The sequence below is a fragment of the Phoca vitulina genome, unplaced genomic scaffold (assembly GCF_004348235.1).
Source record: "Phoca vitulina isolate PV1807 unplaced genomic scaffold, GSC_HSeal_1.0 scaffold70, whole genome shotgun sequence".
Lineage (NCBI taxonomy): Eukaryota > Metazoa > Chordata > Mammalia > Carnivora > Phocidae > Phoca > Phoca vitulina.
In genome coordinates this window covers 7,794,520-7,820,535 of record NW_022589773.1, presented here as the reverse complement: position 1 = coordinate 7,820,535, position 26,016 = coordinate 7,794,520, and the positions used below count along the sequence as shown (strand labels likewise).

The 26,016-nt window shown below is 37.5% G+C and overlaps 1 protein-coding gene across 1 annotated transcript; it reads right to left on the bottom strand.

The window, feature by feature from the left end:
- Positions 1 to 25,994, bottom strand: ZNF658 (zinc finger protein 658). The gene is made up of 5 exons (XM_032392846.1): positions 25,835 to 25,994; positions 23,560 to 23,618; positions 17,901 to 18,027; positions 17,509 to 17,604; positions 1 to 4,835 (listed from the first exon to the last, which is right to left on the bottom strand). Exons 2-5 carry the CDS (start codon positions 23,572 to 23,574, stop codon positions 1,915 to 1,917), a joined length of 3,159 nt encoding a protein of 1,052 aa, XP_032248737.1. The 5' UTR covers positions 23,575 to 23,618; positions 25,835 to 25,994; the 3' UTR covers positions 1 to 1,914.
- Between the last annotated feature and the right edge of the window lie 22 nt (positions 25,995 to 26,016).

The window sequence follows — 26,016 nt, the reverse complement described above, 5'->3', positions numbered from 1 at the left end:
CAATAACTGGTGTATCAGCCCTGGTGGTGTGATGATACAGCCTTCATCCAATGGTGAGCTCTTAGTACAGGCTCTTTTCCTTGGCAGTGATGCTGCAAAGTGGTAACAACCCGGTGTCAAAAGAAGTACCTGTTCTCCAATTAATACTAAAGGTATGTCATCATTTCCCCTCACATAGTATCAGCAGGGGATGGGAATAGAAAACTTACTCAGGGAATCAACTGACTTACTGTCCTCATGCTCAATCTACCAGATCACACTTGCAGAAAGCAATGTGCCCAGAGTTGAGAAAAATTTTGTGATTCAAGTTTTTAAAAAACGAGGACTGCATTTACTTTCTTCTCTGTGCTGACCAAACCATGTAGCCTCAAATGATGACAGACTAACCAATATTTTCTTGGCTAAAACTATACAACACTAAATCGTTCCCTCAAAAGTTAGTCTGCTTTTTAATACTAATGTGGTACTTATGATATGAAAGTAGCCTTTTTCATTCCAATTCCAAAACCTGCTGTCCAAGCAGGATAAAAATAACAATGGTTTGCAACGCTGCATAATGTGAACACACATTATGAGGTTGGAAAAAGATCCTACACAAGATGCGTAGGCTATATGCATACTAGAGGAATGAGGCTATGATGTCCTTTATAATTACACAGTACAAAATAAACCACTAGTGGGATATAATGAAGGCCAAAAAACATGTAAGAATCATGCAGCCCACCTACCCACATACAGATACATACACACAAGGAAACTTAGGAAATCTTATGGATCTCCAATATCCTAGAAAAACAGGGCCACACTACCAGGCAGACAGCAGGCAGGCCAAAATTTCATAGCATCAACAGCATCAAGCTGAGGGAAGCCAACAGAACATAAACTGTAACTCAAAAAAGGAAAGTGGACAGGTTCCAGAGCAGGTTTGCCTGCTGCCTTCTACTAGAACTCATCAGCAGTAATGAATTCTGTTACATAAACTGATATAGATGTACCACATAGCTCAGAGACTAGCCACAAACATTTATTGGTATTGTCCACAGAATTCAAATTCTTCTTCCATCTTTAAAACTTCACATTCCACGGTGAGTTCGTGTATAGAATATTTTATTATATACTTTCTATAAAACTTGATGTTACATATAAACCACAAATTTAGGTACATCAGTTCTAGGTGAAGATTTTATCTTCAATTCTGAAACATATATTTCCTCAGGAAAAAAAAAAATTACCTGGAGCAAACTTTCAGTAGTTGTTAAAAAATATCATTTATCAAAATATAAGATTTTGGTCAAATCTTAATTATCTGCTATTAAATATGTAATAAAGGCTTTTGTGTTTTTCCCTGAGATTTCTCTAATTTTTAATGAAAGCTTCTGATCAGTCAGGATGTTGACAGTTTTCTTCCTCATGTGAAGTCTCTGATGTACAATGACAGGCTGAATTTTATAGGTCTTCTGACATGATATTCATAGGGTTTTGTCCCATTGTAACAGAGTTAACTAAACTATGTGCATTTAACAAACAGAAAAGAATCTTTAAGAGCTCAACAGAGTACAGTTTTTTAAGCCAACTTCTGAAGATCTATTAGTGGAGAACTGTTTCACCCAGTTATTCAGATTTTGGCTTCTTTCACCTTGTGTTCTACCATGTTTAATACACATGCCAAGTCTGCCCTGGCAATATCTCTATTCCAACATAACATAGGACAGAAAGAATGTAGGGTGACTTTTGAAGGCTAGTCTTAGCTTAAATGTTAGTGTCATATTCCATGACCAGTATCACTCAAATGAAAGACTGGGAAATTAGACAAACTATGTGCCTAGTGGAAAAGGAAATGTTTAAGGGAAACAATCTGCCAGTCTGTGACATGAGCTTTTTTACTGTGTGTTATCAATTAAGGTATGAGTCCCTTTAGGACTTCCCAAATTCACCACATGCAAGGGTTTCCTTTCTGGTGTGCATTCTGGTGTGATGTACTCTAAGAGCTGCCTTACGGATAAAAGTTTTCCTGCATTCATTACATTCATAGGGTTTCTCTCCTGTGTGAATTCTCTGGTGTACTCTGAGAGTTGAATTTTGTGCAAAAGCTTTCCCACATTCATTACACTCATAAGGTTTCTCCCCTGTGTGAATTCTCTGGTGTGCACTAAGGTGTGACTTCTGGGAGAAAGTCTTCCCACATTCATTACATTCATAGGATTTTACACCTGTGTGAGTTCTCTGATGTACTCTGAGGGTTGAATTATGGGCAAAAGGTTTCCCGCATATATTACATTCATAGGGTTTCTCCCCCGTATGAATTCTCTGATGTGCAATAACATACGACTTCTGGGAGAAAGTTTTCCCACATTCATTACATTCATAGGGTTTCTCCCCTGTTTGAGTCCTCAGATGTGCCCGGAGGTGTGATGTCTTGGAGAAAGTTTTCCCACATTGATTACACTCATAGGGTTTCTCCCCTGTGTGAATTCTCTGATGTGCCCTGAGGGCTGAATTATCAGCGAAAGTTTTCCCACATTCCTTGCATTCATAAGGTTTCTCCCCTGTGTGGATTCTCTGATGTGCACAGAGGTGTGTTCTTTGGGAGAAAGTTTTCCCACATTCACTACACTCATAGGGTTTCTCACCTGTGTGAATTCTTTGATGGACTATGAGGGCTGCCTTATAGACAAACGTTTTCCCACATTCATTACATTTATAAGGTTTTTCCCCTTTGTGAATTCTCTCATGTCCACTGAGGTATGATTTCTGAGAGAAGGTTTTCCCACACTCGCTACATTCATAAGGTTTCTCCCCTGTGTGAATTCTCTGATGTGTACTAAGATGTGTCTTCTGTGAAAAAGTTTTCCTACATTCGTTACATTCATAGAGTTTCTCCCCTGTATGAATTTTCTGATGTGCTCTGAGAGCTGAATTATGGGCAAATGTTTTCATACATTCATTACATTCATATGGTTTCTCCCCTGTATGAATTCTCTGATGTACTCTGAGAGCTGAATTATGGGCAAAGGTTTTTTCACAGTCACTACACTCATAGGGTTTCTCCCCTGTGTGAATTCTCTGATGTGCTCTAAGGGCTGAATTATGGGCAAAAGATCTCCCACAGTCATTACATTCATAGGGTTTCTCACCTGTATGAATTCTCTGATGTGCTCGGAGAACAGATATATGGGCAAAGGACCTCCCACATTCATTACATTCATAGGGTTTCTCCCCTGTGTGAATTCTCTGATGTGCTCTGAGGGTTGAATTATCAGCAAAAGTTTTCCCACATCTGTTACATTCATAGGGTTTCTCCCCAGTATGGACTCTCTGATGTGCACTAAGGTGTGTCTTGTGAGAGAAAGTTTTCCCACATTCAGTACATCTGTAGGGTTTTTCGCCTGTGTGAATTCTCTGATGTGCTCTGAGATGTGATGTCTTAGAGAAAGTTTTCCCACATTCAATACATTTGTAGGATTTCTCCCCTGTGTGAATTCTCTGATGTTCTTTGAGATGTCCCATCTTGGAGAATGTTTTCCCATATATGTTACTTTGACAGAGTTTCATTCCTGTGTGTGTTCTCTGGTGTACTATGAGCGCAGACTTCTTGTAAGATTTCCCACATCCACTGTTATCATAATCCTTTGTGTGAATTGTCAGATTTTCATGGATGTTTGACTTTTGACAGAAAGTTTTCCCACATTTATTACATTCACAGAGACTGACCCTCATATCAGTTCCAGTATAATGAATAGGATGTGAACTTGAACAAAAAGATTCCCCACATTCCTCACATTCCTCAGGTTTCTCCTCTGAATGGGTCCTCAGATGATGAATGAGTTGTCCTTTCTGGTAAAAGGATTTCCTGCATTCATTACATTCAAATGACTTCTCTCCAGTTTCACTTTGCTGATGATGTACACTGAGGGCTGAGTTTTGATGGAAGGACCTCCCATATTTATCACACTGGTAGAGTTCCTCTTCTGTGTGAGTTCTCTGACATACTATAAGGTCTAATTTCTGGTAGAAGGCATTAATACATCCATTATATGCACAAAATTCATCTCTAATTTGTGTCTTTTTTTGTACTATATGGGTTGAGCTCTGGCTCAACTTTTCTTCACATTTATTGCTTGCAAAAGCACCCTGTTCTTTAACAGTTCTCTGAGACTGAGTGAGAGGTAAGACCCTGCTGAAGTTATTCCCATTTTCATTATATTCAGAGTTTGTCATAGCCATGTGAACTTTATCATATTTCACAGTGGTGGTTTTGTCACAGGATTTCCCACATTCATTAAGATCAAAGCATTTCTCTCTTGTGCCAGTTCTCACATAGTTCAATAAAGTTGCTTTATCAAAGTTTTTCCTAAATTCATCATCCTTATAGGATTCCTCTCCTATAACACAGTGAGTCTTATCATGTAAAACTTTCCTAAATTTATTACATTCAAAAGACTGCTCCAGGCTTTGAAGTTTCTGATGATCTTTCCTATTATTGAGAGATTTCATGTTTTTATTATAACCATAAGATTTCTCTCCAGTATGAGTTTTCTCATGTTTAATATCAAGCTGCAACTTTTTGCATACATTCATGTAATCAGCCTTCTTTCTTGAATAGTTTCTATCACAAATAATTAATTCAGAAACAACTGGCAAATTCATTCTACATGAGTCACATTTACAGGGCATTTTCCCAAAAGAATTTGGAATTATATCCAGAGTAAATGGTTTTTCTAAAACTTTCTGCCCTTCTTTACTCAGTGTTTTGTTATCAGTGAATATTACTTGCCACAGAGGTTTCGCTTGTTTTTCCTGGTTTCCCTCAATGAGAATATCAACACTGAAATATCCTAAAATGAGAAAAATTGAAAACATCTTTATATCTTATATTTCTTATGGAGAGGAACTTACAGCCATATGTTTGTTATGTATTGTATTCTGTTACAGGTCACATTTCCAAATATCAGCAATTCATGCACATAGAGAAAAGACAGATATACTTTTTCTTCATCCGTGTTGTTTAAAGAAAACAGGTATTATTTTCAGTGCTGGCCAAGACTGAGTAGCTAGCTCCTTTCTTCCTAAGTCCTCCCTCTTACAATTAACAAATCCCTGGACAATCAATATATCAATAACTAAATCAATACTAAGTAAGTAAGATGCTACAAAATGGAATGTGGACTTTGGAACTCAAGAAATGACATAGCAGAGGATTCCAAGACTGTTCTTTCTGCTTCCAATATATCTTACATAGGGCACTGGAGTGTTGGAAAAGCCCTCAATCCCAGTCAACAATATACATAACAAAAAGAGCTACAAGAAAAGCCTGTTCCTTCTAGCCAAAGGTCTGAAAAAAAGGTGGTTTGACAGAACAGAAAATCTTTTTGACAATGCCCACCCTGCTCAAGCCAAACAAAAATAGGTTTAACAGGGAATGAAAGTTCCACTGCCACAGGTATAAAAAAGAACTGGACACTCTTAGAAAATTTCTTTCCGTGAGCCAAAACTAAGAGCTCACTAGAGAGATCATGAAGAATTCTAAGAAAGTTCTATTCACAGGACATTCAGGGATGGTAACAGCAACCACTACCAAAATTCTTCCTGGAACCACATTCTTATCTATTCTATGGAATCTGCAATAGCAAAAGCAATACATCTGTTGTTTTAGGGCACTTATGGCAACACAGCAGGTAGGGGAAGGAAAGAAGGGAAAAGAGGCAGGAATACTACAATATTACAGCTAGAAGGGATGAAACAGCATTTGTAATAACCATGCTCTCAAAACCCAAGAACACAGTACATAAAAACAGTTTAATTTACATTATTCTCAAATGCACAGGAAACATTCATCACAGCAGACCGCATTCTATACTGCAAGACAAATTTTCACAAATATAAAAAAACAGGAATCAAAGTATAATCTCAGGCCATCAAGAAATTATACTAGAAATCAGTAACACAAAGTCACCTGGAGAAACACAAAATATTTGTAAATTAATATACTTCTAATTAACACATTGGTCAAAGAGAAAATTTCATAGGAAATTAAGATAGTTAGAATTGGATGAAAACAATAATGTTTAGAACATATAGAAATTTGTGGGATGGAGTTAAAGTAGTGCTCAGAGATAAATTTATAGCTTACAACTTTTTTTTAAAAGATTTTATTTATTTATTTGAGAGAGAGAATGACAGAGAGCATGAGAGGGAAGGAGGGTCAGAGGGAGAAGCAGACTCCCTGCCGAGCAGGGAGCCCGATGCGGGACTCGATCCCGGGACTCCAGGATCATGACCTGAGCCGAAGGCAGTCGCTTAACCAACTGAGCCACCCAGGCGCCCTATAGCTTACAACTTTTTATATTACAAGAGACTCCAGTTACCCAGTTCCACTTTAACAAATTTGACAAAGAGAAAAAATTAAATCTAAAGAAAGCAAAAGGAAAAAAATAATAAAGACTAAAGAAGACAATAAAATTGAAAATGGAAAGCAGAGAAAAATCAATCAAGCCAAAGCTTAGTTCACTAAAGATTTTTTTTTAAATGATTTACACCAAAGAAGAAAATAGAGAAGACACAAAGTATTAATATAAGAAAAAATGCAAGAGAAGACATAAATACTGATACAACAGACACTAAAAAGATAATAAAAGAATATTAGGGGAAACTCTGTGCCCATAAATTTGACAATTTAAGTGAAATGGACAAATTTCACTAAAAAAAACACTACCAAATTCACTCAAGAAGACATAATTTGGATAGATCAGTATCTATTTAAGAAGTTGAATATGTGGTCAACAAATACGTAGTACCAAGAAACAGCTTCAGTATTAGAAGGCAGTAACTAGTGAATTCTGCCAAAGGTTAAAAAAGAAAGAAAAGAAAAGAAAACTATGTTACATAATCTCTTCTAGAAAATACAAGAAACCTACAGACCAATATCCTTCATGACATAAATGTAAAAATTCTAAAAAAAAAAAAAAAAAAAGCATAAAAAAAAACCCCCAAAGCAATATAGAAATGACATCCCAAAAAAACAAACTGTTGAGATATTTAAAAGTCAATGTAATCCATCATATTAATTATCTAAAATATTAAAACCACACAATCAAATAATTTAAGGCAAAGAATATTTCACAAAATTCAAAATCCATCCATTAACCTACTGTAAAGGGAATCTACAAAAAGCCTATAGCTATAGTCATACTTAAGAGACTGAATACTTAAACCCTAGGATTGGAAAATACAGGTATCTAGCCTCAGCACTTCTATTCGAGACTGCTAGAAGTTCCCACCAATGCAGTACAGCAAGAATAGAAAGAAAAGATACAAAATCTACAGAGAGAACCACACAAAGATCTTCAAAAAAAGCTCCTTAACTAGTGTTTTCAGCAAGGGCAAAATACAAAGCTGATATACAAAAGCCAATCATATAAAAACAATTATCACTAGAATTTTAAATCAAAGAATATAATTTACCATGATGCTAAAAACAAAACCCAAAATACTTGGTACCTATACTCCAAAAACTACTGATAAAAGGAATCAAAGAAATCATAAATAAAAGGAGATGGGATTTCTTTATGGATTGGATTTTAAGATGTTAAACCTCTTTAATTTGATCTATAGATTCAATACAATCCCAGTTGAAAAGCTGGCATGCTTTTTGTTAAATATCAAAAAGCTCATTTTAGAGGAGGAGCAAGATGGCAGAGGAGTAGGAGACCTAAATTTCGTCTGGTCCCAGGAATTCAGCTAGACAGAGATCAAGCCATTCTGAACATCTACGAACTCAAGAGGCGATCAAAGAAAAGAATAGCAGCAACTCTCTGAACAGAAAAGCGACGAGTTTCTGGAAGGTCTCTTCTCTGATTTGTTCAGCGTATATATTTCTGGGGTCGTTGTTAGCCTGTTAGCATTTTGTTCTCTCATTCATCTATTCTCCTCTAGACAAAATGACAAGACGGAAAAAAACACTTCAAAAAAAAGAACAAGAGGCAGTACCTACTGTCAGGGACCTAATCAATATGGACATTAGTAAGATGTCGGAACTAGAGTTCAGAATGACGATTATAAAGATACTAGCTGGGCTTAAAAAAAGCATGGAAGATATTAGAGAAACCATTTCTGGAGAAATAAAAGAACTAAAATCTAACCAAGTTGAAATAAAAAAGGCTATTAATGAGGTGCAATACAAAATGGAGGCTCTAACTGCTAGGATAAATGAGGCAGAATAGAGAATTGGTGATATAGAAGACCCAATGGTGGAAAATAAAGAAGCTGAGAAAAAGAGAGATAAACAACTACTGGATCACGAGGACAGAATTCAAGAGATAAGTGATACCATAAGAAGAAAAAATATTAGAATAATTGGGACCCCAGAAGAAGAAAGAGAGAGAGGGGCAGAAGGTATATTGGAGCAAATTATAGCAGAGAACTTCCCTAATTTGGGAAAGGAAACAGGCATCAAAATCTAGGAGGCACAGAGAACCCCCCCCAAAATCAATAAAAATAGGTCAACACCCCAACATGTAATAGTAAAACTTATGAATCTCAGAGACAAAGAGAAAATCATGAAAGCAGCTCAGGACAAAGGATCTGTAACCTACAATAGTAGAAACATTAGATAGGCAACAGACCTATCCACAGAGACCTGGCAGGCCAGAAGGGACTGGCATGATATATTCAGAGCACTAAATGAGTAAAAGTAGGCAGCCAAGAATACTATATCCAGCTAGGCTGTCATTGAAAATAGGAGAAATTAAAAGCTTCCAGGACAAACAAAAACTAAAGGAATTTGCAAACATGAAACCAGCCCTACAAGAAATATTGAAAGGGGTCCTCTAAGCAAAGAGAGAGCCTAAAAGTAACATAGACCAGAAAGGAACACAGACAATATACAGTAACAGTCACCTTACAGGCAATACAGTGGCACTAAATTCATACCTTTCAATAGTTACCCTGAATGTAAATGGGCTAAATGCCCCAATCAAAAGACACAGGCTATCAGATTGGATTAAAAAACAAGACCCATCGATATGCTGTCTGCAAGAGACTCATTTTAGACCCAAAGACACCTCCAGATTGAAAGTGAGGGGGTGGAAAACCATTTACCATGCTAATGGACACCAAAAGAAAGCTGGGGTGGCAATCCTTATATCACACAAATTAGATTTTAAACCAAAGACTATAATAAGAGATGAGGAAGGACACTATATCATACTTAAAGGGTCTATCCAACAAGAAGATCTAACAATTGTAAACATCTATGCCCCTAACATGGGAGCAGTCAATTATATAAGCCAATTAATAACAAAAGCAAAGAAACAATAGTAAGGGGACTTTAACACCCCCCTCACTGAAATGGACAGATCATCTAAGCAAAAGATCAACAAGGAAATAAAGACTTTAAATGACACACTGGACCAAATGGACTTCACAGACATATTCAGAACATTCCATCGCAAAGCAAAAGAATATACTTCTCTAGTGCCCATGGAACATTCTCCAGAACAGATCACATCCTAGGTCACAAATCAGGTCTCAACTGGTACCAAAAGACTGGAATCATTCCCTGCATATTTTCAGACCACAATGCTTTGAAACTAGAACTCAATCACAAGAGGAGAGTCGGAAAGAACTCAAGTACATGGAGGCTAAAGAGCATCCTACTAAAGAATGAATGGGTCAACCAGGAAATTAAAGAAGAATTAAAATTCATGGAAACAAATGAAAATGAAAACACAACTGTTCAAAATCTTTGAGATGCAGCAAAGGCGGTCCTAAGGGCAAAGTATATAGCAATACAAGCCTTTCTCAGGAAACAAGAAAGGTCTCAAATATACAACCTAACCCTACACCTAAAGGAGCTGGAGAAAGAACAGCAGATAAAGCCTAAACCCAGCAGGAGAAGAGAAATAATAAAGATCAGAGCAGAAATCAATGAAATAGAAACCAAAAGAACAGCAGAACAGATCAACGGAACTAGAAGCTGGTTCTTTGAAAGAATTAATAAGATTAACAAACCCCTGGCCGGACTTACCAAAACAAAAGAGAAAGGATCCAAATAAATAAAATCATGAATGAAAGAGGAGAGATCACAACCAAGACCAAAGAAATACAAACAATTATAAGAACATATTATGAGCAACTATATGCCAGCAAATTAGATAATCTGAAAGAAATGGATGTATCAACTACCAAAACTGAACCAGGAAGAAATAGAAAACCTGAACAAACTTATAACCGCTAAGGAAATTTAAGCAGTAATCAAAAATTTCCCAACAAACAAGAGCCCAGGGCCAGATGGCTTCCCAGGGGAATTCTACCAAACATTTAAAGAAGAATTAATACTTATTCTTCTGAAACTTTCCCAAAAATAGACATGGAAGGAAAACTTCCAAACTCGATTCATGAGGCCACCATTACCTTGATCCTCAAACCAGATAAAGACCCCATCAAAAAGGAGAATTACAGACCAATATCCTTGATGAACATGGATGCAAAAATTCTCCCCCAAATACTAGCCAATAGGATCCAACAGTACATTAAAAGGATTATTCACCACGACCAAGTGGGATTTATCCCTGGGCTGCAAGGTTGGTTCAACATCCACAAATCAATCAATGTGATACATTAATAAAAGAAAGAACAAGAACCATATGATCCTCTCAATAGATGCAGAAAAAGCTTTTGACAAAGTACAGCATCCTTTCTTGATCAAAACTCTTCAGAGTATCAGGATACAGGGTATATACTTCAATATCACAAAAGCCATCTCTGAAAAACCCATAGTGAATATCATTCTCAATGGGGAAAAACTGAGAGCTTTCCCCCTAAGGTCAGGAACACGGCAGGGATGTCCACTATCACCACTACTATTCAACATCCTACTAGAAGTCCTAGCCACAGCAATCAGACAACAAAAAGAGATAAAAGTCATCCAAATCGGCAAAGAAGAAGTCAAACTCTCACTCTTTGCAGATGATATGATACTTCCTGTGGAAAACCCAAAAGATTCCACCCCAGAACTGCTAGAACTCATACAGGAATTCAGTAAAGTGGCAGGATATAAAATCAATGCACAGAAATCAGTGGCATTCCTATACACCACCAACAACACAGAAGAAAAAGAAATTACGGAGTTGATCCCATTTACAATTGCACCCAAAACCATAAGATACCTAGGAATAAATCTAACCAAAGAGGCAAAGAATCTGTACTCAGAAAACTATAAAATACTCATGAAAGAAACTGAGGAAGACATGAAGAAATGGAAAAACGTTCCACGCTCATGGATTGGAAGAACAAATATTGTGAAGATGTAAATGCTACCTAGAGCAATCTACACATTTAATGCAATCCCTATCAAAATACCATCCACTTTTTTCAAAGAAATGGAACAAATAATCCTAAAATTGGTATGGAACCAGAAAAGACCCCGAATAGCCAGAGGAATGTTGAAAAAGAAAAGCAAAGCTGGCGGCATCACAATTCCGGACTTCAAGCTCTATTACAAAGCTGTCATCATCAAGACAGTATGGTACCGGCACAAAAACAGACACATAGATCAATGGAACAGAATAGAGAGCCCAGAAATGGACCCTCAACTCTATGATCAACTAATCTTCGACAAAGCAGGAAAGAATGTCCAACGGGAAAAAGTCTCTTCAACAAATGGTGTTGGGAAAATTGGACAGCCAAATACAGAAGAATGAAACTGGACCATTTCCTTACACCACACACAAAAACAGACTCAAAATGGTTGAAAGACCTAAATGTGAGACAGGAGTCCATCAAAGTCCTAAAGGAGAACACAGGCAGCAAACTCTTCAACCTGAGCAACTTCTTCCTAGAAACAATGCCAAAAGCAAGGGAAGCTAAGGCAAAAATGAACTATTGGGACTTCATCAAGATAAAAAGCTTTTGCACAGCAAAAGAAACAGTCAACAAAACCAAAAGACAACCGACAGAATGGGAGAAGATATTTGCAAATGACATATCAGATAAAGGGCTAGTATCCAAAATCTATAAAGAACTTATCAAACTAAACACCCAAAGAACAAAGAATCCAATCAAGAAATGGGCAGAAGACATGAACAGACATTTTTCCAAAGAAGACATCCAAATGGCCAACAAACATATGAAAATGTGCTCAACATTGCTCGGCATCAGGGAAATCCAAATCAAAACCTCAATGAGATACCACCTCACACCAGTCAGAATGGCTAAAATTAACAAGTCAGGAAACGACAGATGTTGGTGGGGATGCGGAGAAAGGGGAAACCTTCTACACTGTTGGTGGGAATGCAAGCTGGTGCAGCCACTCTGGAAAACAGTATGGAGGTTTTCAAGAAGTTGAAAATAGAGCTACCATATGACCCAGCAATTGCACTACTGGGTATTTACCCCAAAGATACAAATGTAGGGATCCAAAGGGGTACGTGCACCCCGATGTTTATAGCAGCTATGTCCACAATAGCCAAACTGTGGAAAGAGCCAAGATGTCCATTGACAGATGAATGGATAAAGAAGATAAACACACACACAATGGAATATTATGCAGCCATCAAAAGGAATGAAATCTTGCCATTTGCAATGATGTGGATGGAACTAGAGGGTATTATGCCGAGCGATAAATAAGTCAATCAGAGAAAGACATGATCTCACTGATATGAGGAATTCTTAATCTCAGGAAACAAACTGAGTGTTGCTGGAGTGGTGGGGGGTGGGAGGGATGGGGTGGCTGGGACATTGGGGAAGGTATGTGCTATGGTGAGAGCTATGAATTGTGTAGGACTGTTGAATCACAGATCTGTACCTCTGAAACAAATAATACATGTTAAAAAAAAGAAGATAGTAGGAAGGGAAAAATGAAGGGGGGGAATCGGGAGGGGGAGATGAACCATGAGAGACTATGGACTCTGAGAAACAAACTGAGGGTTCTAGAGGGAAGGAGGGTGGAGGGATGTGTTAGCCTGGTGAGGGTAAGAGGGCACGTATTGAATGGAGCACTGGGTGTTCTATGCAAACAATGAATCATGGAACACTACATCAAAAACTAATGATGTAATGTATGGTGATTAACATAATAAAAAAAAATTTTAAAAAGCTCATTTTAAAATTTATAAAGAACGTTTTTGGACTCACATTAACTGATTTCAAGGTCTAATTAAGAACCTAGAATATTAAAGTTAATGTGGTATTGACATAAGGATGGATATGTAGATGAATAAAAAAATACAGATACCACAGAAATACAGTCTTAAATGTACAGAATATAAGTACAAATACACACACACACATAAACTTATGTACCATATACAAAATATACATTTATCCATTTTCTAAGAACAATGGAAATGCTATTCAGTAGGGAAGGATAATCTTTTCAATTAATGGTGTTAGAATTACTGGACTCTCCTTTTCAAAAATTTAAACCTGACACTTACCCCATCCTGTCTATGAGAACTAACACCAAATGAATTACAAAATGTAAAATGTGAAATTTAAAAATTTTCTAGAAGAAAGCATATGAATAAATCTGTCTTACTCTGAGTTTGGATATTTCTAAACAGAACAATAAATGCATGATCTTTATGAGAAAATTAATAAACTGAATTTTTACATTCAATTTTAGCCAACCTCCTCTGAAATCATGCCAACAAAAGAAGTGGAATGCAGCTTCACTACTGCCAAGTGTGGACAGAAGTCCATGTTCCCCCCTAAACCTCCACTGACATCTTTGGGAGTTGGAGGAGTAGGCTACCACATTAACAGTGAGGAGGGGTGAGATGTCAGGGTCCCCACCAGCCTTCTCTTAACACTAACCACCATCAGGTGCCATGGTCCCTAGCTCACCTTCATTGTTGTGTAATCTTTCAGAATATTACATTTATTCTATGTATATTTACCATATGTATATTGATACATATATACACACATATACATATATAGATATACATATATGTACAGATACACACACATGTATACATTTAGCTGCAATTAGTGGAGAGTAAAATAAAATACATTTATTCCACCTTTCCCCTGGTTAATACTTTTATATCTTATTCCTTCCCCAAGCAGAGTCACAAACACATTCTCCTTATTATCCCATAGAATATCTCTAGTTTTACTTTGAAAAAAATCAGGCCTTTAAGCCACCTGAATCCCATTTTTTGTTTAGATCAATGAGGTTACTTTGGGATTCTTTCTCCACTGTTTTGTGGGGCTAGTGCCATCTATCAAGACCAATTATCTATGAAGTATATGTTTTTTTTTTTGAGCTTTCTTTTCTGTTTCACGCATTTATTAAACTATCCCACTTCCAGTTCCATACTACTTAACTCTCAGAGCTTTACATATGTGATAGAGCAAATCCTACCACAACACTCGTATAAATGAGATTTTCTTTGATACTGCATTAAATATTTATAATTGTGTATAAGTGCTTCTTTTGTCTTTGTTAGGATTAGCTAAAATTTCATCCATTTTACTTTTTTTTTATTCTAAGAAACATTCTATAATTTCTCAGTCTTCCAGTTAATTAATATCACTTTTAAATTCTGCCTGTGTTAGTATATTTTTGTTATTGTTCTTGCTTAATTTATTACTAGACTACCAATTTACCTCTGTTCACTAATCTACTATACCCTAAGGTTTATAATATGCACATTTATTTTATAAATGTCACACAATTTTGGACTTGATATCCTTTTTTATACGTTGTTTAAAAGAGAGAATTTTTAAAATATCCATGTTAAGAGTTTTTTGTTTACTCATTAATTTCTATATTTATCAAAATATGTTGAAAGTATTATTTATGGAATTCTAATTTGTTGGACTTACTGGTTTTCTTTCTAGATTAACATTATATTTTCACTATCTTTTTTTTTTTTAAGATTTTATTTATTCATTTGAGACACAGAGATACAGAGAGAGAGAGAGAGAAAGCATGAGAAGGGAGAGAGGCAGAGGGAGAGGAGAAGCAGGCTCCTCACTGAGCCAGGAGCCCGATGTGGGGCTTGATCCCAGGACCCTGGGATCATGACCTGAGCTGAAGGCAGACGCTTAACCATCTGAGCCACTCAGGCGCCCCATATTTTCACTATCTTATGATTAATCTATGGGAACTTGAAAGGCTTCTTTTTTTTTTTTTTAATGTTATGTTAGTCACCATACAGTACATTAGTTTTTGATGTAGAGTTCCATGATTCATTGTTTGTGTGTAACACCCAATGCTCCATGCAATACATGAAAAGGCTTGTTCTTTGATCTCAGGATACAGATACATATATATGATTCACTTTTTTTTTTTAAGATTTTATTTATTTGCAAGAGGGAGAGAAGGAGCACAGGGGAGGGGCAGAGGGAGAAGGAGAAGCACACTCCCCGCTGAGCAGGGAGCCCAACACAGAGCTCCATCCCAGGACCCTAAGATCATGACCTAAGCCAGAGGCAGATGCTTAACTGACTAAGCCACCCAGTTGCCCCTGGTTCACTCTAATATAAATATCATTTACATCCCATATAGGCATACTTATTTATGTTCATAGTATCTTTACTTTAATCAGATGAGGTATGTTATTATCTCCTAATCCTGGTGAATTTTAACTTCTTAGAACCTCATTATTTTGTGTTTTATGATAGCTGGTATGATACTGTTTGGTGCAGTCATTCAAATGCTTAAGGGTTTTCCTTAACCTGTGCTCTTAAAATGAGGGCCTTCTTTTAAGTTAATGCATTTATTTATTTATAAAGATTTTATTTATTTGAGGGAGAGTGAGAGAGCATGAGCGAGGTGTGGGGCAGAGGGAGAGGGAGAAGCAGGCTCCCCACTGATCAGAGATCCTGACACGGGGTTCAATCCCAGGACCCTGAGATGATGACCTGAGCTGAAGGCAGACGCATAACCGATGAGCCGTCCAGGCACCCTTAAGTTACTGCAGTTATTGCCTAAATTCAAGCCTGAATAACATGAAACTCTAAATTATTTAGTTTTTTACTTAATAACTTTACTATTTTTTTATTGCAATCTTTCAAACATACTTATTTTGGGGTATCTTTTTTAGGCAACCAATACAATCAAATCATTTACATCTAATGACTGGAAAATATGCTTAATCTAAAAATTTTGCTGTCTGGTTGAACAGCTTCACAACAAAAACTTTAGTAAACACACTTAGGATGATTTTACTCTTTTGCTCTAAGAATTATACTGAAACTGTAATTTTTGAAGTTCCTGAATTTACCAGTTTACACAAAAATACCAATAAGCACATGAAAAAATACTTGACATCACTAGTGACCAAGTAAATTGTTATGGACTGAATTATATCTCCCCCTAAATTCGTATGTTGGAGCCCTGACCCTCAATGTAACTATATTTGGTGGTAAGGCCTTTGGGGAAATTAAGGGTAAATGAGTTCATAAGGGTGTGGCTCAAATTCTTATAGGCTTGGTATCTTTGAAAGAATAGGAAGAGACATCACAGCTCTCTCTCCATGAAAGCACAGAGGGAAGGCCGTATGAGGGCACAGTGAGAAGGCAGTCATCTGCAAGCCAGAAAGAAGCCTCACCAGAAATTAATCATGTTGGCACCCTGATGTTGGGCTTTCAGCTTCCAGAACTATGAGAAATAAATTTCTGCTATTTAGGCCACCCAGACTATGGTATTTATCATGCCAGGCCAAATGACTAGTACAGAAATGCACATCAAAACTTCAATGATACACCACTTCACATCTACTAGGATGGCTAGAATAAAAAAGATAATAACAAGTGTTGGTGAAGATGTGGAAAAATGAGAACCCTCATATGCTGTCATTAGGAATGAGAAATAGGCAGGCACTGTGGAAAATAGTCTGGAAATTCTTGAAACAGTTACCACATAACCCAGCAATTCGAATCAAGTGTAACTCAGTAAGAGGAAAAAAAAGCGTATGTCCAAAAAAAAAATCCATGCAAAAACTTGTAAATCAATGTTTCTACCAGCATTATTCAATAGCCAAAAGGTAGAATCCTAAACGTCAATTGAATGAAGAATGGACAAACAAATGTGGCAAATACATACAATGAGACATTATTTTCCATACAAAGGATGAAGTACTGATACATATGAATCTTGTAATCCTATGTGAAAGAAACCAGTCATAAAAGACCACATAATGTGTGACTGCATTTACATGAAATGTCTGCAATAGGCACATCTATAAAGACAGAAAGTAGATTAGTGATTGCTGGGGCTGTAGGGGATAGGAGGATAGGGAGATAATAACTAAAGGGTATGAAGTTTCTTTTTGAGGTAATGAAAATGAACTGTGGTGATATTTACACATATCTGTGAATATGTGAAAAGCCACTAAATTGTACCTGTTAAATGGGTGGATTCTATGATATGTAAATAGTATTTCAACAGAGCTGTTTAAAAGGGCAAAACAACCAACCAACCAACAAACAAAACTTTCAAAGGTATTCCCCTAAAAGTTTAACTATCCCAAGTGTTTCCTTCTGTCAGTGCTCACCCACCTGGGTACCTCTGGTTTAGGAATTCTTCCTCTAAGGACCAGGGCTCTTCTCCTTGCTCCAACTTGAAGATCATCTCAGGTTTGGTGGTGCAATACCCTGTAAACATGACAACTGAAGGTATATACATATACCAGATCCATGGGTTTTCTGGCCTTCAAAGGTGGAGCAAGATACAGCAACAAGAGCAGCAAAATAAATGTGCTCATTTGAAGTATCCCACGGGAAAGTAATAACATAAACATTTTGTCTGCTTCCTAAAGGCTTCAGGTACCTTAGACCTCTTACTCAAAAGCCAGTACAACATTAATCTCTATAAGGAGTCCATGTGTTTTGATAACTTTTAAAAAAAGGAAATTTAATTTAGACGAAGATACACAATAAAGTCTGCTTACCCACTGAAATGAGGTGGCTGTAGTTCTCTAGCATCACATCTCGGTACAGGGTCCTTTGAGCAGGGCTCATGTACTGCCATTCATCCTGGGTAAATTCGACAATCACATCTTCGAATGACATGGATCCCTGTAACAACACAGTTTGTTCAAAGATTCAGAATTATGTGACACATATCTTTGAGAATTACCACTTTCCCTGTTTACTCTTAAGCTCTAAAAGACATGGTTATCAAAGACACCTATTTCTGACCTAATTTTGTCTGTAGCTGTGGAGTTGCTCAGTTAAGAAGGTTTTTAACTTCCTATAATTCATTTATATCTATTTATGAATTACAGATTTTTTAAGACAAAAAAATTCAATGTAAAGAGATTTCCTACAACTCTTCCTCTTCATCCCAAGTTACTGTGGGCATTCTAGAGAATTCTAATATGTTCATTCCCTCCTTAGACATCGTCATTGTAAATAGTGGGAGACAAAGAAGATACATGCAAGCTGTGGAGATATTTTACATGATCAAACAGGTATAAATACATATATAAAGATATATAAATCTAGCGCTCATGAAGAGCAAAGAACAACTTACCAAGGATTTGGAATCATAGAGACCAGTATAAGTGATTATTTACGCTGAAGTAACAGCAATGAATATAAGGACAGGGACATAATCTCAGGGTAGCAGCAGCAACCAATCTGATAATTACTTTCTTGCACAACCGCCCAGGCTAACTAAATGAGCAGCTTCTGGAATGTTGGTGCCAAACACTGACATTTAGGAAACAAAAGGAAAAAAAAAATGTGTTAGAAGTTTTAGTGAGATAGATCTGTTCATGTTGCTCCTGAAGGGTCTGTGAACATAAAGGTGGAACTATCCCTTAAACTAATATACACATGGTTTTAGAATATAGAAGGGAGGTGTAAGGATGAAGACAAGCATTTAGGAGTTACTAGCAATTTAGGTGGTAACTAAAATTTTAAGAGGCAATCAGACAGCAATGTGAGCTATATGCTATACATCCTATATGGGACTGAGGAAAGAAAAATACCAAATAGCATTTAGGGAAGCATGAATATTAAAGAGACTGGCAGAAAAAGTATAGTCCAAAAAGCCAAAGAAAAAGCTTTCTGAAAAGTAGTAAGAGTCAGGAAAGGATGTTGGCGAGGATGCAGAGAAAGGGGAACCCTCCTACACTGTTGGTGGGAATACAAGCTGGTGCAGCCACTCTGGAAAACAGTATGGAGGTTCCTCAAAAAGTTGAAAATAGAGCTACCCTACGACCTAGCAATTGCACTACTGGGTATTTACCCCAAAGATACAAATGTAGTGATCCGAAGGGGTACGTGCACCCCGATGTTTATAGCAGCAATGTCCACAATAGCCAAAGTATGGAAAGAGCCAAGATGTCCATCGACAGAGGAATGGATAAATAAGATGTGATATATATATACAATGGAATATTATGCAGCCATCAGAAGGAATGAGATCTTGCCATTTGCAACGACATGGATGGAACTAGAGGGTATTATGCTAAACAAAGTAATTCAATCAGAGAAAGTATCATATTATTTCATGATATGAGGAATTTGAGAAATAAGACAGAGGCTCATAGGAGAAGGGAGGAAAAAATGAAACAAGATGAAACCAGAGAGAGAGACAAACTGTCTCTCTCAAATGCTATTTGGTATTTTTCTTTCCTCAGTCCCATTTCTTTCCTCAGGATGTATAGCATTTAGCTCACATTGCTGTCTGATTGCCTCTTAAAATTTTAGTTACCACCTAAATTGCATACACTACATCAAAAACTAATGATGTACTGTATGGTGACTAACATAATAAAACAAAATTAATAATAAAAAAAAAAGAGTCTGGAAAAGGTAGAATCTTGGAAAATGCAAAAAGGGAAAATTTCCACGACAAAAGACTTCAAACGGGCTGGGAGGAGGGGGAACTGGAGAGTTGCTGTTCAACAGACATAAAACTTCAGTTATGCAAAATCATTAAGTTCCAGAGATCTGCTGTACAACATCATCCCTATAGTTAACAATATAGCATCACACATGTAAAAATGTGCTAAGAGTAGATCTCATGTTAAGTGTTCTTATCACAATTAAAAGCAGAAAAGAAAGGGAAGAAAACTAAGATAACAGGGCAGAAACAAGTTTCTTTTTTCCCCCTCAGTGTTATGTATCCAATTATTTGTTCATTTATGTCTTCGGTATTCCTAAGTGAGTACCTCCTGCATGTGAAACTCAGTAGTAGTAGCTGGTAACTAAAACAAATAAATAAAAGGACAGGAATACCTCTCAAAATTTAATCTAAAAAAGAAAAAAAGAAAAGGTAATTATATTCTCCAAAGCAAAAAAATTAGTGAGAAAAGTGGCACTGCTTTCATTTTTGCGAATCTCTTTAATATCTGACTTAATTAGATCACGTGGATTAAAAAAAATAAGCTAACAAGTGACATAAATAAAAACGGTTAAGTAAGGATCCAAAAAATTCTCTCCTTCATAAAACTAAGAAAAAAACTGGCAAAAACTGAGGCGCCTGGGTAGCTCAGTTGGTTAAGCATCCAACTCTTGATTTTGGCTCAGGTCATGATCTAGGGGTTGTGGGATCAAGCCCCACGTCAGGCTCCATGCTCAGCACAGAGTCTGCATGAGATTCTCTCTCTCTCTCCCCCTCTGCCACTCAGTCTCTTGCTTTCTCAATAAATAAATTTTTTTAAAAAACTAGCAAAAATTATAAAAATTAACAAAGGCTATCTTCAAAACATTTATAAAAAACAAAAACAAAACAGCTTAATCATAGTAGAATGGTGATACTGGGACCTTTTAACTTATACCCTGTTCCCATCCTTCCCTTCCCAACTCTGCAATAGTTTGACAACCAATGGTCTGCAACCAGCAGCCTGGCAACCACAAGAGCAGAACTGGGTTGGAGATCCATTGAAACCTCATTCAAAGAAAACTGTCATTATTTGGCCAGTTTGGTGGTTTCCTGAAAGACCCCACTTACAAGGATGCCTTTATTTGAGCTAACTCACAGCTCAGTGTGAAAAGCCTTATTCACTCATCATTTATCAAAAATTAAAGGCATTTGTTTAACTTAATGGCTACCTGAGGTGGTAGATAACAGCTGAGACAAACAATGGCTTAACCAAGAAGCTTGAAAGGAAAAGTTGGACAACGAGATGTCCATAAATGTTTCTGAAAACCTCTGATATATTCCTGAGAATCAAGGAGGCCGCAAACTTGCAAAGGGCTGTGCATATGCCTAAGGCTGTGAGCATACTCAGGAAAGATATGAGAAGGCCCTGAGCTATCACCTCTAGGTGACCTTGAGGTTTGGCATTAGAAAGAAGTCTAAGCTAATGCAGAGTTATAAACCATCTGTCTGACTGTTGAAGAATTCCCTGACATGCACAGAGCCCTTAGCAAAGACTGGGGAGACTTACTGGGTCTAGGCATTTAAACAAATTTCTGCAGACACTTCAACTGCCTCAGATCAAAAAAACACAGGCTCTACAGAATTTTTTAAAAACTCACTGAACAAATAAATTTCAACAATGACCCCGAAAGAGGGGAAAAATTCTGATTTCTAGAACTGGCACATTCTTCTATTTAAAATGTCCTATTTTCAACAAAAAAGTTTAGTAAACAAGAAAAGAAACAAGAAAGTAAGGCTCATATGCAGAAAAGGTATAAGCAGCCATATTAAATATGGTCAAATACCTAGAAAAAAACAATGTCCAACGACTAAAGGAAAATAAAGAAAGATATTTCACTAAATCAAGAATATCAATAAAGAGAAATTTTAACAAATAGAAATTATATAGAAACTCAAGAGTTGAAAACTTTAATAACTAAATCAAAATTTCACCAGAGGGATTCTATAGCAGATTTGAGGAGATGAAAGAATGAACAGACTGGACAATATGCCCATTGAAATTATATACTGTGAGGAAACAAAGAAAAATAATGACAAAAAATGAAATATGGGATAGCATCAAGCAATAAAGACAAAGAGACAATATTGAAAGCAGCAAGAAAGAAGTGACTCATCATGTACAATAGTATTAAAAGCAGATTACTAATCACAAACCATGGAAGACATAAGGCAGTGAAATGATATATGACAAGTAAGTGCTGAAAGAAAAAAGTTGTCAACCAACAATTATATATCCAGCAAAAATAGAAAAATTAAAACCTTCCCAGATAAACAAAAACAAAATTTGTCACAGGCAGAACTGCCCTACAAGAAATAATACAGGGAGTGGTTCAGCAAATCTATACAGACAGAAAATAGATTAGTGGTTGCTTGGGGTTTGGGGGAAATGAGCAGATGAAAGGGGATAAAATGTAGAGTTGCTTTTTAAGATAATGAAACTGTTCTAAAATTGACTGTGGTGATATTTGCACCAATCTCTGAGTATACTAAAACATCACTGAATTCTACACTTAAATGGGTGAATGGCATGGTATGTGAACTGAATCTCAATAAAGCTTAAAAAAAAAAAAGAGAGAGAGAGAGAATGAAACCATTCTAAGATTAATAGAGCAGATTAAAAGGGCCAGGGTCGGAAACTGGGAATGAACCACATGAAAGGACAAGTGAAAGAAGATGACTCCAAAAAGATATCAGCACTGTAAAGATGGGGCCAGTGGAGGGCGTCATGGACAGTAACAAAGAAACTTTCCAGAAGGACAGAGGCAGTAGAGGCAAATGCTACAGAAAAGTCAAGTAAGGAAAGAATTAGACAAGACCCAATGGATTTGATTATAATCAAGTCTCTGGTCACCAGATATGACACGCAAGTGGGGAGACAAGCCAAAGCATCATGCAGAGGTTTGAAGTGTGGACAGAAAGTGTTGAAACGTTTGAAAGAGAACACAATTTTAAACTGCTGAGCAACCTGAATATCTTGGGTACTCAAAATATTTATGGAAAGTAATTTTAATTCAGCTGATTCAACAGAAAAGAATGTCTAATTCAACCCCTGTGTCTGAGTTTCTGGAAAACAGAACAGACCAAGTTCACATTTAGCATTACATCTTCTACTTTTATTGAAGAACAAGTAGAGACAACGTTCTATATTATTTTAGAGTAATTACTGAAAAGTTGTTAACTAAATCACCTACTCGAAAAATAAAGATCATTTTTACCTTCAAATGTTTTAACATTCTGGGCACCTGGGTGGCTCAGTTGGTTAAGTCTCTTGCCTTCAGCTCAGGTCATGATCCCAGGATCCTGGGATGGAGTCCCGCATCGGTCTCCCTGCTCATCAGGGACTCTGCTTCTCTCTCTCTCCCTCTGCCCCTCTCCCCCTGCTTGTGCGCATGCACTCGTTCTCTCAAATAAATAAAATCTTAAAAAAAAAATGTTTTAACATTCTATGAGGTATCAGTTTGCTTAATCTTCTCACCAACCACAACCTTTAAAGCAGTAGTTTGTCTGACACTCTGACATGGCTACCAACACTCAGAAATAAATTCGGAGCTCCAATTTCATATCCACATGCCACCTTTGCTCTGCTACTCATCTGTATTTCCATCTCTGAATGCATCTGATCCATTTCTATGTCTACTTTTTCATGTTAATAGACCCTTAAGCCCTTATAAAATCCACTATAAAACAAACAGATTATTAAAAATAGAAATTACCTGCACTATGTTCATTTTCTGCAGCTCCTTGAAGAATGTGAAGAAATGAGAAGGTTCAGCTGGGAAAGAGGAAGGAGAAATAGGGTCATGAGAAACCTGGTCTGCCTTACAAATATTTTTATTTCCCTAAAAATCTCATTAACATCGGCTGGAAAAAAGGTTTCCCTATAGAAGAATATCCTTTTGACATTCTTGAGAGGGAACAAGAAGGACCACGCAGAGGTAGTACCTGAACAAATGCATCTGCGATATGATGACATAGGCTTAACCTTGCATTTTCACTGCTGTGAAACTCAGAAGTCGATGAATTAACAATTTATGTCCCCTTCTAAGTAAGAAGAACAACAAAAAACACAAAATAAAACAAGAGGATATTGGTTAAACAAATTCAGGTATACAAAGGTAAAACCTTCTACCTTCATTTAAACTAATGTTGTTTAAAAAACCTACTTAGATGGGATTGTTAATCAAATTTGTGTTGTCTTTACACTTTGAGTTAGAGCTTCCCCAGAAAACTTCAAAATAAAGATGGGATGCTTTATGCAAGAAATACTTTTTCTAACTTTTTGTTCTTACTTGGTTGCAAATTCTGAAACAGATTTCTTAGTAAGATGCCTATAGTACTTACCTATGTAAGTAAACAGCACTGTGCTTAAGTTCTTAATTCTGCCCTGGGCGTCTTTTCAAAAATCATTCATTTCAGGCCCAATATTTTGAGCTTCCAAAAGTGTCTAATATAGAAAAATTTTCTTCTACTATCCTTTCGTCATTCCCTACACTCAGGAAAGAGGGAGCATCAGCATAACTCTAGATGCCACATGTGGTGATGGCCATGGTAGGAGGGCAGCTCAGAATCTGGAAAGAATGAGGGGGAATGAAGGACACTGGGTGCTATTTAGGATTTCATTAGTTCTGGCTGGTTATACCTTCCCTGGGCATCATGTCCTACCAACCACCCAGTGAAGTACCTTTTCCTGTACAGCCTGACAGTCACCCATCCCTCTCAACCCCTGCTCACCACCTTCTGCAAGCTGGTCCAGTGCCCACTGTCACACAGTCTGTGATGGCTTCTGCGTGCAGTCACTAAGTCTGACTCATGCTATAGAGGGATCAAGAACTGCTTCTGGTGGAGCAAGTCAGGACCTGTGCCTTTCTTGAAACTTCTGCCCGTGCTCTGAAGCTCCAATGAGGAATCTGTCAGAAGAGCTCTTCTAAATGACAGTTGTTCCTAGGGCTCTCTTTCTCCAGTCTTAAGTTACTTTACTACAGAGGGGCTGGGATCTGGGCCTGAGAAACAAATTCACTGTAATCGAAACCTCCATTTAACACTCTAAACCGGACTTTGGAATCCACTACAAGTGTTCTATCCAGTAATGTAGCCATTAGCTGCATGCAACTACTACACCTGAAGTGTGGTTAATAATAATTTGGATATACTGAGTTAAACATATCAGGAGAACTAATTTCATCTCTTTCTTTTTATTGTTGCTACTGAAAAACTCCATATTTGGTTTCGATTATCTTTCTATTGGCCAGCACTGCATTAGATTATCAGATTGTGCCTTTGAGGATGGAGATAGCTTAGATGGTGCAGGGAAGTTCAAGAGTCTCTTGACCAGGGGCTCTAAAAAGAATCCACAAATCCCAGGATATATATTACCACATTGTGAGATTCTGTCCATATTCACTTCACAATCATATCTCTGGAAATCTGGGGACAGGCTACTCTGCTAAGAGCTCCAAAGGTTGCAACTCTTGGTTTGGGGCAGAAAGGATGCTGGGAAGAGCAAGAGGTAGGGAGTAAAATCTACTTGTATTTACATCCAACCTCTCCCACCTACCAGCTTGTGCCCTGGGGTGTATCATCTGGCCTCCAGTAAATTCCTCTCTTTTTAAAATGGCCTAATTATAAGGGCAACTGTGAGGCTTAAATGAAATACCAAAGGAAACAAAGTGTCTTGTGATAGCAACTTACACACCCATTATTACAAGCACTTGACAAAAAGCTTTGAAGATGACACCTTATTTCTCAGAGCAATTCCACAAGCTACTGTTAGTAGCCTCACGTTCATCGAAAACATTATAAAGGTGGATTCCCTTCCCACTGCCTGCAGTCCCCTCACTCGGCGCCCGCAAAGGGCACCTTCTCCAGATAGGGGACGCAGCCCCACTCGCGCCAACGGAAGCAGGCGGGAGCAGACGCCGCAAGCACACGGGGGCTGGGGGAGGGGAGGACCCGCCGGGAACTTCCCGGGAACACTGCACACAAACCTACCGGATCTGGCAGGGCCCCAGGCCTCCCGGAGCCGTGTCCCCAGTGCTCTCACCCCCAGTGCAAACGCTCTGCTCCCGCAGATACCCAAAGAAGCCGAGTTCGTGTCCTTTTTCAACCACAGAAGGCGGGCGGAAAAGAGGCCAAGGCTGGCTGTGCACTTGCGCAGAAGGAGCCCCAAAACC